General features: G+C 43.4%; 1 protein-coding gene across 3 annotated transcripts in view; it reads right to left on the bottom strand.

The window, feature by feature from the left end:
- The window catches only part of RNF8 (ring finger protein 8), a 36,955-nt gene extending 36,033 nt beyond the window's left edge, over nt 1-922 (bottom strand). For all 3 annotated transcript variants that reach the window (XM_060164163.1, XM_060164165.1, XM_060164164.1), the window contains exon 1: nt 685-922. In XM_060164163.1, the coding sequence (XP_060020146.1) occupies nt 685-795 (111 nt within the window). In that variant the 5' untranslated portion in view covers nt 796-922. The remainder of the gene's footprint in view (nt 1-684) is intronic.
- Between the last annotated feature and the right edge of the window lie 14,105 nt (nt 923-15,027).

Below are 15,027 nucleotides of genomic sequence, written 5' to 3'. Positions count from 1 at the left end.
CCTCAAGAGTCGGAAAGGAAAAGGGCATTTTTACGTAGAAGTCTGAGTATTTTAAGGGACACGACCTCAAACTCGCAATCTTTTTCAAAATAAACTTGAGAAAGTTCACGCTCTCAGCAGTCCTCCGAGGTTCCCCCCGCTCCGCCCCAGACCCCAGACGGTTCCGTGACTCTCGGAAGTTGGGGCAGCTCCGCCTGCCAGTTCCGCCGCCCCGGCAGGGAGCAGCCGGGTGCGACCCCAATAGGTGCCGTGCCAGCCCCCCAACCCATCAACACAGTCGCCTCCTTCCCCCGCGAAACCCCAGCAGTCCTCACATCCTCTACGCCCGCCTCTCGCTCTGCCCCTCTACCAGGCTCCTTCCCGCAACCCTGACACCGGCCCCAGCTCGGCCCTCGGGCCTAGGCCGCTCTCCACAGGGCCATCTTTTCTCCCACACTGTAGCACCTCCCCCGGACACCGCCCACCTCAGACCCCCCCCAACCACTCGCACCAGCCCCCTTTTCCGTTCCCTCCCCCACCAGGGCCCACCCTTCACCGCTCTCTTCACTTCCTCTCCCACCTCCACTTTTCCATTCATCCCTCCCGCCGGGACGTCGGGCCTCCCTCCGGCCCGTTGAGCCTCCCTCCGGCCCGTGCCTCCTCCAACTCCCTTCCCTCACCTTAGGAAGACCCCCTCCCCCTCACCTCGTTTCCATCCTCCAGCAGCAGCCACTCGGCGTTCATCCCCACACGCCGCAAGCACCAGCTCCGGTCATCAGCGCGGCCTTCCGTGACCAGGGAGCCAGGATCCCCCATAGCCCACTCGGCCCTGGGTCGCGGTCAGCACAGAGCGAGACCCCGACCCGGGTTACCGCCGCCTCCCGGTTTCCTAGCGGGAGCCATACCTACACTACAGACAGAAGCAATCGCTAAGCATTCGCGATCTAGGCGAAAGCTCGCTTGGGCTCCGCCTCCAGCCCGCCAAAGGCCGGTAAGCCGGAGTCACTGCGCCTGCGCGAGAGGAGGGCTCTTGGGACCCTGTAAACCAGGTGAGGGCGGTCTAGCCCCAGGGCCGGCACTTGTTGCCCGACGCGCCCTGATGCTCCCGACACACCTCTCTCACCCTTTATAGCGCCCCCACCCCAATTCTAGCCTCCCCACACTGGAGCCTCTTCTCGCTTTTCCTCTCTCTTTTTAAAAATTTTACTTTGTAATGACTTCCATGTTATTTAAAATTATAACCAACTTTTAACTTATGATAAATTTAAAATCTGTTAAACCTGTTTCTAAACAGTACCTCTTTTGCACGATCTTCTTTTACTACCGCATTTTTAAAAACTCAGACTGAAAAAAAATTATTAAAAAAAAAAAGAATTCCCTGGCTGTCCAGTGGTTCGGACAGTGCGCTTTTGTTGCCTGCGCAGGATTCCATCCCTGGTGGGGGAACTAAGATCCAGCAAGCTGAAAGCCGTAAGGCGCGGCCAAAATATATATATATATATAGAGAGAGAGAGAGAGAGAGAGAGAGAGAGAGAAAACCAAAAAAAACTTAGACTGTACTAGGCAAATCTATCCAGGCAGAAAGCACAGTTACCTGCTGCTAGGTGTGGAAGCCAGGGGGTTGAATGCAATGGACTTGGAATTTAAGGAGGTGATAGAAATGTTCTAAAACTGAATTGTGGTATACACCGGCACATAATATTGTACATCAACTGTAGTGAATTAAAATAAATAGGGCTTCCCTGGTGGTGCAGTGGTTAAGAATCCGCCTGCCAATGCAGGGGACACGGGCTCGAGCCCTGGTCCGGGAAGATCCCACATGCCATGGAACAACTAAACCTGTGCACCACAACTACTGAGCCTGATCTCTAGAGCCAGTGAGCCACAACTACTGAAGCCCACGCACCTAGAGCCCGTGCTCCGCAACAAGAGAAGCCACCGCATTGAGAAGCCTGCGCACCACAATGAAGAGTAGCCCCTGCTCGCTGCAACTAGAGAAAGCCCATGCGCAGCAACGAAGACCCAAAGCAGCCAAAATAAATAAATAAATAAAATAGTTTTTAAAAAAATAAATAAGTGAAAATGAAACTAGATTGTGGTGATGATTGCACAACTGTATAAATTTACTAAAAAGTCCTTGAAGCATACACTTCCAATGGATGAATTTTTAAAAATTTTATTGACGTATAGTTGATTTACAATGTTGTGTTAATTTCTGCTGTAGAGCAAAGTGACTCAGTTATACATATATATATATTCTTTTTAAAAAAATATTTATTGACGTATTTAATTATTTGCGCCCACTTTTAGTTGCGGCATGCGGGATCTTCATTGCCGCATGCAGGATCTAGCTCCCTGACCAGGAATCCAACTTCGGCCACCTGCATTGGGAGCACTGTCTTAACCACTGGACCACCAGGGAAGTCCCTATATGTTCTTTTTCATATTCTTTTCCATTATGGTTTATCACAGGATATTAAATATAGTTCCCAGGGCTATACTGTAGGACCGTGTTGTTTATTTTATACATTGTGGTGTGTATATGTGAATCCCAAACTCCTAATTTATCCCTCTCCCCCCTTCCCCTTTGGTAACCATAAGTTTGTTTTCTAAGCCTGTGAGTCTGTTTCTGGTTTTGTTTTTTGGGGTTTTTTTTTGCGGTACGCGGGCCTCTCACTGTTGTGGCCTCTCCCGTTGCGGAGCACAGGCTCCGGACGCGCAGGCTCAGCGGCCACGGCTCACGGGCCCAGCCGCTCCGCGGCATGTGGGATCTTCCCGGACCGGGGCACGAAGCCGTGTCCCCTGCATCGGCAGGCGGACTCTCAACCACTGCGCCACCAGCGAAGCCCCAGTGGCTAGATCTTGGTTTCTAATACCATTTTCCAATAAAAGGAAGCAGGGCTCTTTGGAGAAATGGCTCATACCAGGTCTAGAAAGTAAGGAAGTGCTCAGTAAAACACAATGATGGGAATATGCCAAAGGGACAATGTAGCCAATTGAAAGAGCTCTCAACAGCCAAAGTAGGTACAATTTGAGTAACAAAATAAAGTGGAATTGGATTATAGCACAAAGTATAAAATAATCATCCATGAGTTCATACTGATGTAATAATGACTTGGTAAATAAATGGGGACGAAGAGACAAATTTCCCATGCAGAAGAATTCCAAATAATTTCTGTGGTTACCATGCCCTTAAAGAAGTGGAGCGTAACTAGGCCCGTGAGCCATGGCCGCTGAGCCTGCGCCTCCAGAACGTCCGGAGCCTGTGCTCTGCAACGGGAGAGGCCACAACACTGAGAGGCCCGCGTACCGCAAAAAAAAAAAAAAAAAAAAAAAAAAAAAGATCTAGCCACTGGGTGTGCTCATCGCTACTGGGATGTTACTGGTTCTCTCAACAGGCAGAGCAGTGAATACATGTGTGAATACTAACCCCTTTATATCCATACATTGATGAATATTTATGTAGGTATGCATGCATGTATATTGTATGTCTTATGTAATAACGTGTATATACATAAACATATATACATAAACATACATATATATCTCCACCGGTAAACTAAACATGTGCATACTGATGTCTTACAACTCTAATGCATTATTGCTGGATCATTCTTGCTTACCTGTGACCTTCCACCACTCCAAAAGTGAGAAACCTGGCTCCCACCATCTGCCATCCATTTACTTAATCATCATTTCCAGTATACATGTATAGTGGTTATAGTATTGTTAACCCATACACCCATGGAAAACAACTTTATCAGTTAGAGTACACAACTTATACACAGGTCTTTTGCCTTTAGTCATATAGATTATTTCCAGACTGACTTAGGTCAGCACCCTTTTTCCCCACCCCCTTCAAAGAGATTGTTTCATACAGTTATATTCTTTTGCCACCATCTGCATTCTATCTGAAATCCCCTGACTTCCTAAATGATTTTTTTGAATTATATACATTAAGGTTCATTCTTTTGAATGTAAAGTTCTATGGGTTTTGGCAAATGCATAATGTCATGCACAGTATCACAGAAAATAGTTTCATCACCCTGAACAAATGCCCCATTCTTTACCTATTCAACCCTCCCCCACACCTGCACCTTGCTTGTTTTATTTAACAATATATCATGGACATCACTCCACAGCAGTATAAACATATAGTCCTCCTTCCTCTTTTCAGATGTATATTACTCCATTGTGCTGATGTACCATTGTTTATTGAACCAGTCCCTTATTGATATATGGTTGTGTTCTTTTCAGTCTTTCGAGATCACAAATAGCCCTGCGATGAATTAGTAGGTACAACTTTTTAGTACCTATTACAAAATTTTTTATATTATCTTACTTGATTCTCACACCATCCTGCATCCATTTACCTGTGAGGAAACTGAGACTACTGTGTTGCCCAAGGTCTCATTACCATGAGCTTCTTGAAGGTTATGTCTTGTTTTCCATTGCATTCCTGGCATTTTTATTGAATGAATGAATGAAACTCTATAGTAAATGGCAGCACAGGGAACTGAAGCCAGGGCTGGAGACCGGATCTTTCTAGCCCCAAAGTTGCATTCATTACTGGCTGGCAGTGGTCTCTAAGGTGGAATGGCCATATCCCAGGGAGTATACAAGGTGGCCCATTTGCTTGTGGAAAGAATATATCAGGATGTCTAATTAGGATTCTATCCTGTTCTTTTAAAAATGTCCAGTTTTGTGAATATTTTTTACTTACATAAAAGAACATAGAGAATATGTATAGACTTTTTATGAATAAATAAATATTCATATATCAGGCTGTATGCTCAGACTTTATTTTGACACCAAGAGTGCATGATGAAAACAGTTTGGAGTTACTGCCTTCTAAGATTTGGGGATTTTATTAACTCCACCTCCCCTATATCTTCCCTTATAACAGTGATTCCCAACCAGGGGTAATTTTTGAGCCCCAGAGGACATTTGGCAAAGTCTGGGGACATTTTTGATTGTCATGACAGGGACAGGTATGCTACTGGCATTTAGTGAGTAAAAGCCAGGCATGCTGCAAAACATCCTACAAATCACAAGACAGCCCGCACAGCGAGAATTATCCAGTCCCAAATGTCAGTAGTGGTTAAGGTTGAGAAATTTTGCCTTATACCCATCTCAAGAGGGAAAAATGGAGGCGCAAGAAAGAGCAGGATGCAGAAAAGGAAGTAGGTTGTTATCTATATCTGTAGATCTAACATCTGTCTCATTACATATGCCCAATTAATGTTCATTGAAAAGAGCCGAGGAGTTGGCAAAGGAGAGGCTTGGGGAATGGGAAAGGAAAATGGCAAGCAGAAAAGGAAGAACAGGGCAGGAAGAAGAAAGGGAAAAGGAGAAGAACAATATGGGGAAAGTGCAGCAGATCGTTTTCCAAGATGATTGCAACAAGATCGCCCATGCCACATGCTCTCACAGTGTGACTGACATTCCTCACATTGCAAGATGGCATCTGTATTTCCTTCCCTTGAATCTGGGTGTGTATATGACTCCAGCAGAAGTGATGCTGTGCCATAAAAGGTGATACAGCTTCCACATGGCTTTTTTGGGGATGCTCTTAGAGCCCAGTCAACCATGACGAAGTGGAGAGGTCACATGAAGAGGCCACATGTACATGTTCTGGCCAATAGTCTGAGGTCCCAAATAACATGGCAGACTTATGAATGAAGGTACCCCTAGAGGATACCAGCCTTTGAGTCATTCTGCTGAGGCCCCAGACATCGTGGAGTAGATCTAAAACATTCCTGCTGCGCCCCATTTGAGTTCCTTACCCATAGAGTTTGTGACCATTATACAATGGTTATGTTAAGCCATTTGGTTTGGGGATGGTTTGTTACACAGAGATTAAGAACTGGAAGAGGAAGGGTGTGTGTGGGGGGACCCTTGGAGAGTTGTTGGTTGTCTGCTTTATATACTAGTTAGGGTAGTGCTAGCTGCTGTAACATACAAACACTAAATTTCAGTGGCTTAACACAATAGAAGTTTATTTCTTACTCACATAATTATTCAGAGCAGTGTTCCTGGTTGGTGGACAGCCTTCCATTAAGTCACTCAGGAACTCCAACTACTATCATTCTGTGGCTTCTCTATTCCCCAGGGCTTGGAGTCCTCTGCATCCAGAAAGCAAAACAGGGGATGAGAGAATGGAGAAGGCACACCTTCTTCTTAACTGTCTTGTCTCAAAAGTGATATATATTTTATTGGAGAGAACTAGTCACACGACACCACCTAGATCCAAGGAAGTTTGGGAAATGTAGTCCCCGGTTAATCAGCCAATTCCCAGAAACAGTTGTATACTATGGAAAGGGGAGCATGGATTTTGGTAGATAGCTGTCTCTGCAGACTTTAGAACTGAAGTTAATGAACTAAAATGATGATCATGACAAAGCTTTCTCTTTCCCTCTCTCCCATTTCCTTTCTTTTTATCTCCCTGGAATAGAGGTGGCATAAAGGGATGGAGTACAAGTGATCACATTTTGCTCACTCTGTGGTTTTTGTGGGACCAGCCCTTACTCAATTCAGTGGTAAACCAGAGGCTACTGCAGCATGGTAGTGAGGTGTGTGGAGTTGGAGCTAAGTTGTCTGGGTTCAAATCCCAGCTCTGCTACTTACGAGATCATGAGCAAATTACTTGACCTCTCCAAGCCTGTTTCCCCATTTATAAGATAAGGGTAATGATAAGGATAGCATTTAACTTATAGGATTGTTGTGAAAATTGATTTGGTTAATTCCTGTAAGATAGTTATGCTTGGTACATAGTAAGTACCCAATAATTGCTAGCTACTGTTGAAGAATGGAGTGTCAGCTTCTGCAGAAGCTACCTCCTGCAGGTATAAACTCTATCTCCCTATGCCTCTTCTATGCTCCCTTGTCCAGGCATGAAAACAAGGTGTTTTCTTCTCTTTAAATTGGTGAAGTTATAAAGTAGAAATCCCTTCAATCAATTTTAAACTTTTATTACCCGTCTCCAAGCAAGATGGGTTTTTAAAATGTCTAAACGAGAGAGCTCCCTCTGTGAGCAAGGGTTGATTCAATCTGGGGCACATCTCTGCCAATTGATTTGAAGCATGGTTCCTCTTTGTGAGGTACAGTAAAGGTGAGGTGGGACTTTTTCATTGTGTTTTTTTGAAAGATAGAGCAGAGAAGAAAGGGGTCTTGATGTAGCATCTCAGGTGAGGTCCTGTGTTTCTCCTTAAGTACTCTCTAACCTTGAGATCACAGGCCAGTTTTTCAATAGACTGCTACAATTGGGGGTGGGGTGGGCAGTGAGTGCACAGATGGGTCTCTTAGACTTGGAGGAATTCAGGGTAACTGAAGGGAGGTAAAATCCCAGAAGGGGTGATCCAGCCTTTGCGTCTGGGGGTGGGGGTCAGAGGTGGAGAGTTGAGGCTGACGCTCCACATTCTTGTTCATTCTACCCTCTTTCTTGCTCATTTATCCTCCCACCTTCTCTCCTCTGCCCATCTCCAAAATGGAAGACTCTATGCTGAAAGAATCAAGGAAAGATGTCTTTTATTTTTGAAAGAGAACTGTTTTAGAAAACAGGAAGTAGGTGAGAAGGAAAAAAGGGACCAACTGCTTTGAACAGCTTGTTTATTAAGTGCTATTTTATGTAAACATAGGGTTTCAAGTATAGAGTCGTAAGATATTTCTGATACCTTTAATTAAGTTTATTATATTTTGGAAGTACTTATAAGTCATCGAATTTATTATATTCTGGAGTTATCTGTAATCAGTAATTAAGGTGGATGATTTGGAGGTACTTGAAATAGTACTGGAGGAAACTACCTTCTTCCTTTTTTGTTGGGGCCCCGGCAAAGATGTTTTTAAACATCTTTATTAGAGTATAATTGCTTTACAATGGTGTGTTAGTTTCTGCTTTATAACAAAGTGAATCAGTTATACATATACATATGTTCCCATATCTCTTCCCTCTTGCGTCTCCCTCCCTTCCACCCTCCTTATCCCACCACTCTAGGTGGTCACAAACCACCGAGCTGATCTCCCTGTGCTACGCAGCTGCACCTGGCTGTTTCTTTAAGCATCTATATCCTTTAACTTGCCAAGGATCAGTATCCGGTTTAAATATTTATTACCCATCTGATTTTATTAAAGGGGGTGCGGGGTGAGGAGGTAGGCAAGAGGGAGGGAAAGAAGGCCGTGGGAATCAGGTAATTACTGCCTTGTTTTCCTCTCATTGCAGAGTTGGCTTCAGACTGTTTATTTTGCAAGTAATACATGGTACAAAGCACCTAATATAAAATCAGGCTTGGGGTGACTTACAGTTGGATCATATCACTCTGAATTGGCTACTTTGGGACTACAAAAATCACAAAGATCCCTAACTCAATTCACTTTCATCTGGCGTTGGGGAAAGGGGAGAGAGTGGGGCTATTTCTCATTTGGAGAACCTTGAGTTCTACAATCCAAGGTAATAATGCAATTTTCATCATTTTTTTTTTGACTCATAAATTCATTGCACTATCAGCTTTAGTATTTATTATTCAGGACTTGTTGAAATGTGCTTACATTTTTTACAGCTAGTAGAAGCCTTCTCTCTCTCACTTCCGTAGTAATGTCTGGAGCTGTGTTTTTCAAGCTCAGGTTAACGGTAAAGAGTTTTGACCAGCATTTTTGAAAAATGGAATACAATAGAACAGGTCAGAGGCCATCACGCATAGGGATGCTGGGCACTGTTTATGAGACGTTGTTCATATTTGTGTGTGTGTCTGTACTGGGTCTCAGTGTAAAATGTGTGTTTTTACTGTACGTTGTGATCAAAACGTTTGAAGGGTTTTTGGTTCCGGACAAGATGAAATAAGCCCATTGCAGTCTCTCTGCCAACAGTTACAACTAAATATTCTCGACAAAATACAACTACCTGAGAACTCTGCAAAGTAAACAAGCAGGTAAATTAGGGAGCTTGGAGAAGCTATCTGTATTGGGTAAGTTTCTCAAATTTTTTTCCTTTTTTTCCTCTCAGCTTTGACCGGAGAGTAGGCCCCAATGGGGAGCTTCACAGTAGCAAAGTCAGCAAAAACTGAGAGAAACCTAAAAGAAAACAACTCTTGTTTCTTCTACTCTACTCACAACTCCACTTCTGATACCAGAAGTGTGGGGGTTTTTTCCACACCAACCAATTCTCTTAACTCTTCAGACACCGACTGTGTGTCCTACAGCTCAATTCTGACGTTAACTGCCTGGAGTTAGTGCAGACCTCGAAGGTTAAGGGCGGGCTTCCCTGGTGGCGCGGTGGTTAAGACCCTGCCTGCTAATGCAGGGGACGCGGGTTTGAGCCCTGGTCTAGGAAGAGCCCACGTGCCGCGGAGCAACTCAGCCCGCGTGCCGCAACTACTGAAGCCCGCGCGCTAGAGCCTGTGCTCTGCAACAAGAGAAGCCACCGCAATGAGAAGCCTGTGCACCGCAACGAAGAGTAACCGCCGATCTCCAAAACTAGAGAAAGCTCCGTGCACAGCAATGAAGACCCAATGCAGCCAAAAATATAAAATTTATTAAAAAAACAAAAAGGTTAAGGGCTCAGTCCCACAAGATTGCCTGTTTCAGATGCCAGTCACAAGTCCCAGGTTGTCACCTATATTCTGACCAACTAGCTACAAATTGGGGGTTCCCATACCCTACCTCTTCCTCAGGTTCGATAATTTGCGATATCAGCTTACAGAACTCAAGGTTTATTATAAAGGAAGTTTATTATAAAGGAAGATGAAGAGGTACATTAGGGGAGGTCTGGAAGGGTCCCTGTGAAGTTGGGGAGCACCACTCTCCTGGCACATGGATGTGTTCACCAACTGGAATCTCTCTGAATCTTCGGTAAGGGTTTTTTATGAAGGCTTCATCATGTAGGCATAATTGATTATTAATTCAATCCCCAACCTTCCTCCCCTCCCCAGAGGATGGGAGGTGGGGCTGAAAATTCAAAGCTTCTAATCATGGCTTGGTCTTTCTGGTGACCAGCCCCCCCATCCTGAAGCCACCCAGGAGCCCACCAAGAGTCACCTCATTAGAACAAAAGATGCTCCTACCACTCAGGAAATTCCAAGGGACTTAAGAGATCTGTGTCAGAAACCGGGGGGCGAGGGGGAGGGGGCGGGGAAAGACCAAATGCTAGAAAAAAAGATACTCCTAACACCCCTATCCCTCAAAAAATTACAAGGGTTTTAGGAGCTCTGTGTCAGGAACTGGAGACAAAGACCAAATATATATTTCTTATTATGTCACAAACCCCATCTCTCTGACCAGAGGACTTGGGAAAAGGGTTCTTCCAAGTCAGAATTCTCATTAAAAATGTTTTCTCTCTCTCCCAGACCTGTCCCAAGGGCAGCCCTCAATTGTGGGGCAGTGGTGGTAGCAGGATAGGCAGCTAAAATTTCAAGAGAAACACTGTCGTTCTGGTTCATTGACTAGGAAATGGAGCCCTGGTGAACCAGAGAGCATAGGGAGAATCCCAGAGAGGAGCCAGCTAGAAAGGGAATCCCCTAATTCTGTGTATGAACTAGCACAAGTTTTACAAACCCTAAGCAGCATAGCAAAGCCTCTGAAAAACTGAAATGACATCAGAACTACAGCCCATAGAAGATGAGACAGAACTTGCAGTTTGAACCTAACTGGATTGCCTGATAAAACAAAACAAAATCAACGCTCTCTACAGCAGGGGTCAGCAAACTTTTTCCATAAGGGAACAGATATTACATAGTTTGGGCTTTGTGGGCCATACAGTCTATCACAACTATTCAACTCTGCTGTTGTAATGCCAAAGCAGCCATAGACAATATGTAAACAAAGAGGCAGGGCTGTGTTCCAACAAAACTTTACTTATAAAAACAGGAGGGAATTCCCTGGCAGTCCAGTGGTTAGAACTCTGTGCTTTCACTGCCGAGGGCCTGGGTTCAATCCCTGATCAGGGAACCAAGATCCTGCAAGCCATGCAGTGTGGCTAAAACAAAACAAAACAAAACAACAGGAAGAGAGCTGGATTTCAATAAGACCCAGAGTCTCACACACAGTATTCAAAATGTCCAGGATACAATCCAAAATTGCTCAACATAGACGACTTAGGAAATGTTAGAACCGAAAATCACAATATCTGAAATTAAAATTCACTGTATGGGTTTAATAGCAGAATGGAGATGACAGAAAAGGAGTCAATGAACTTGAAGACAGATGATGAAGACAGATCTGAAGAACAGAAAGAAGAAAAAAAGATTAAACAAACAAATGAACAAGAGTCTTAGAGCCTGTGGGTCCAACATTCCTATAAGCAGAGTCTCACAGGAGGAGTAAGAGATTGGTGCAGGAAAAAAAACAAATTTGAAGACATAGCTGAAAGATTCTCAATTTTGGTGAAAGACATAAAATTACAGATTCAAGAAATTCAGTGAACCCCAAACAGGATAAATGCCAAAACAAACCAACCTTCCAAAAACCAAAGAAACAAAACAACTTACACTCAGACGCATAAACCCAAAGAAAAAGAAAAAAAATCTTAAAAGGACTCTGAGAAACAATATGGTGGTTCCTCAGAAAATTAAAAATAGAATTACCATATGATCTGGCAATTCTGCTTCTGGGTATATGCCCCAAAGAACTGAAAGCAGGGTCTCAGAGAGATATTTATATACTCATGCTCATAGCGGAATGTTCACGATAGCCAAAAACTGGAAGCAAGCCAACTGACAGATGAATGGGAAAACAAAATATGGTATATACATACAATGGACTACTTAGCCTTAAAAAAGAAAGTCTGACATATGCTACAACATAGATGAACCTTGAGGACATTATGCTAAGTGAAATAAGCCAGTCACACAAAGACAAATACTGTGTGATTCCACTTATATGAGGCACCTCGAGTGGCAAATTCATAGAGACAGAAACTATAAGAGAATGGTCGTTGCTAGGGGCTGGGGGGAGGGGAAAATACGGAGCTATTAATGGGTACAGAATTTCAGTTTTGCAAGATGAAAAGAGTTCTCGAGATAGATGGTGGTGATGGCTGTACAACAATGTGAATGTACTTAACACTACTGAACTGTACTCTCAAAAACGATTAAGATGGCAAATTTTATATATAAAATTTGCAGCTTGCAGGATCTTAGTTCCCCGACCAGGGATTGAACCTGGGCCCTGGCAGTGAAAGCACCAAGTCCTAACCACTAGACTGCCAGGTCACCCTTCCAAAAATGCTCAAGATGGCAAATTTTATATTATGTACATGTACATATTGTTACAATTTTTTTTAAAAGCAGTCTGATAAAAATGATGAATTAGATATAGAACAATGATTTCAATGGCTGTGGATTCCTCATTAGAAACTGTGGAAGCAAGAAGACAGTGGGACATCTTTAAAGTGCTGAAAGAAAATAACTATATCCAGAGAGAATAAATTCAGGAATGAAGGCAAAATGAAGACAATTCTCAGATGAAGGAAAACTAAGAGAATTAATTAGCATACTTGCTCTAAGAGAAGTGCTCAAGGAAGTTTTTCAGGCTGAAGGGAAATAATAGCAGAGGGAAACTTGGAACTTAAGGAATTAAGGAAGAACATACATTGTAAGTGTCTCAAGTTCTTTAAATTATGTATAACTATTGAGAGCAAAAATTATAACAGTATCTGGTAAGGTTTTCAATGTACCTTGACATAATTTATACAACAACTACAGTATAACATAAAAGGGGGAGGGTAAAAGGATCTATATAGCTGTGAGGCATCTACATTTTACTTGAAGTGATAAAATATTAACTGCAAGTAGTTAGATATGTATATTATAATCCTGAGAGCAACCTCTTAAAAAGTATAGAGATATAACCAAAAGTCAATAGATATATTAAAATGAAATACTAAAAAATATTCAAATAATCCAAAAAGTGGCAGGGAATGGGACAGACAGGAACAGAAAACAAATAAAATGGTAACCTAAATCCAACCATACCCACATCATTCGTAAAAAGTCTATTTTTTAATTTTTTTGGCCACACCCTGTGGCATGCAGGACCTTAAGTTCCCCAACCAGGGATGGAACCTGTGCCCCTGCAGTGGAAGTGCGGAGTCCTAACCACTGGACTGCCAGGGAATTCCCTGTAAATGGTCTAAATGCAAAAATCAAAAAAAAAGATTATCAGACTGGATTGGAGAATAAGACCCAACTATATCCTGTCTTAAGAATCCCACATTAAATATAAAGACATAGGTTAAAGGGATGGAGAAAAATTTTGGAGACCAGTGGCTTGAAGAGAAGGTCTGAGTTTTCCTCTCTCAGATAGCTGGGTGGGGTAGGACAGGTGTGTTTCGGTCACTACAGAGACAAGCATGGTATCCCAACAGCAAAAGCAGTGAGTCCCCCGAGTCTGGCTCCCAGACTCCCCACCTCAGCTATCAGTTCAAGCAGGGACTTTCACATTCATCACCCAGAAGCCAGAGTTCACAAACCACCTGCTGAATCAAACTCAACAGGGATTCTCCTTGCTTCCAATAATTCTAACTCAGCTTTTGCCAAAATAAGGGCACGCTCTGATCGGCTGTAGCTGTGGCTATCCTGGCAAGCTGGCACAGGCTCCAAAGAGTCTGGTCTTGTACAATGTGCTTTATGTTCTCTGATCCTCTGTGAATCTCATCTTTTCCATCATGAGTCAAATCAAAAGTGTCTCCAACTGGTAAGGGAATATTGGAAGTCCTGAGGAGACGAATGAAGAGCTCAGTTACTGGGCCTTAGGTTCTGACTCCAATCCTTGAAGCTTTACAAAGCTGTTTGACATGGAAAGTCCAATCCAAGACAAGCCAAAAGCTTAAAATGAGATGCATGCCTCTAGGAGCAAATGCAGTCACTATTCGAAGAATCTGTGCCACTGTCCCCTCACAGATGAATAAAAACAGAGGTAAGGCCTACTTAAGTAGAACCGTAGAGGTTTTGATCGCAGAAAGAATAGATAAACTACAGGTCAAAGTATGCCAGGATTAGTTTGAAAGTTTTCACCAATTTCCTAATCATGATCAAACATATTTCAGAAAATGATTAACTTCCCGCATAAATGAAAAACAGAATTTTTGAATGAAGGCTAGTCCAGGTCAGTTATTTTCTCTACCAGCCTCAGGAACAATTAATGGTCTTGGTCCAAATAACACCAAGTAGAAATGCTGTCCATGTTTTGTTTCGTTTTGTTAATTTTTATTTTTTTATTTATTTATTGGCTGTATTGGGTTTTCATTGCTGCGCACGGGCTTTCTCTAGTTGCGGCGAGCGGGGGCTGCTCTTCATTGCGGTGCGTGGGCTTCTCATTGCTGTGGCTTCTCTTGTTGCAAAGCACAACCTCTAGGAGCACAGGCTCAGTGGTCGTGGCCCATGGGCTTAGCTGCTCTGCAGCATGTGGGATCTTCCCGGACCAGGGCTCGAACCCGTGTCCCCTGCATTGGCAGGCGGATTCTTAACCACTGTGCCACCCGGGAAGTCCTGACTGTCCATGTTTTATGAAAAAGGTTAAATTCTAAGGTTAATCGTGAAAAATCACTTGAATTTCAGTCAGATCTACCCCCCACCCCCATATGCTTATGGGAAAGTCTGGTCTCCATTTTCAACTTATTTTCCTAAGTTCTTACTGTACAGATTGCTACCTGAATCCTAGTATCTGTTCTCCCCTTCCTCCATGGTATAGAATCCTGATTCTGAGCCAGGCAAATGGTGGCCTGGAATAGACTAATCCCCCAACCTCCCTTGCAACTAGGTGTGACCTACCATGGGACTAAGTCCTAGCCTGTGAGTTGTAAGAGGAGATATTATGGAGCAGCCTTCAGGAAACTTCTATAGAACACTGCTCACACATTTCCTGCACTCTTTTCTGTCTCCTTTCTTTAATCCATCTAGTTGCTTGGAAAGTGGATGTAGTAGCTGGAGTGCTAGCTGCCACCTTGACCATGAAGACCTGGAGGAGTCCAGGGTCCTAAAGACTTTGTGAAACAGACTCATCACACCAGCCCTGGGTTGCCTACTTTTGGACTTTCATGTTAGGGAGAAGTAAATTCCC

Source organism: Lagenorhynchus albirostris, chromosome 10 (assembly GCF_949774975.1).
Source record: "Lagenorhynchus albirostris chromosome 10, mLagAlb1.1, whole genome shotgun sequence".
NCBI lineage: Eukaryota > Metazoa > Chordata > Mammalia > Artiodactyla > Delphinidae > Lagenorhynchus > Lagenorhynchus albirostris.
The sequence above is the reverse complement of the archived record's forward strand: the minus strand, read 5'-3'. Positions and strand labels throughout refer to the sequence as shown.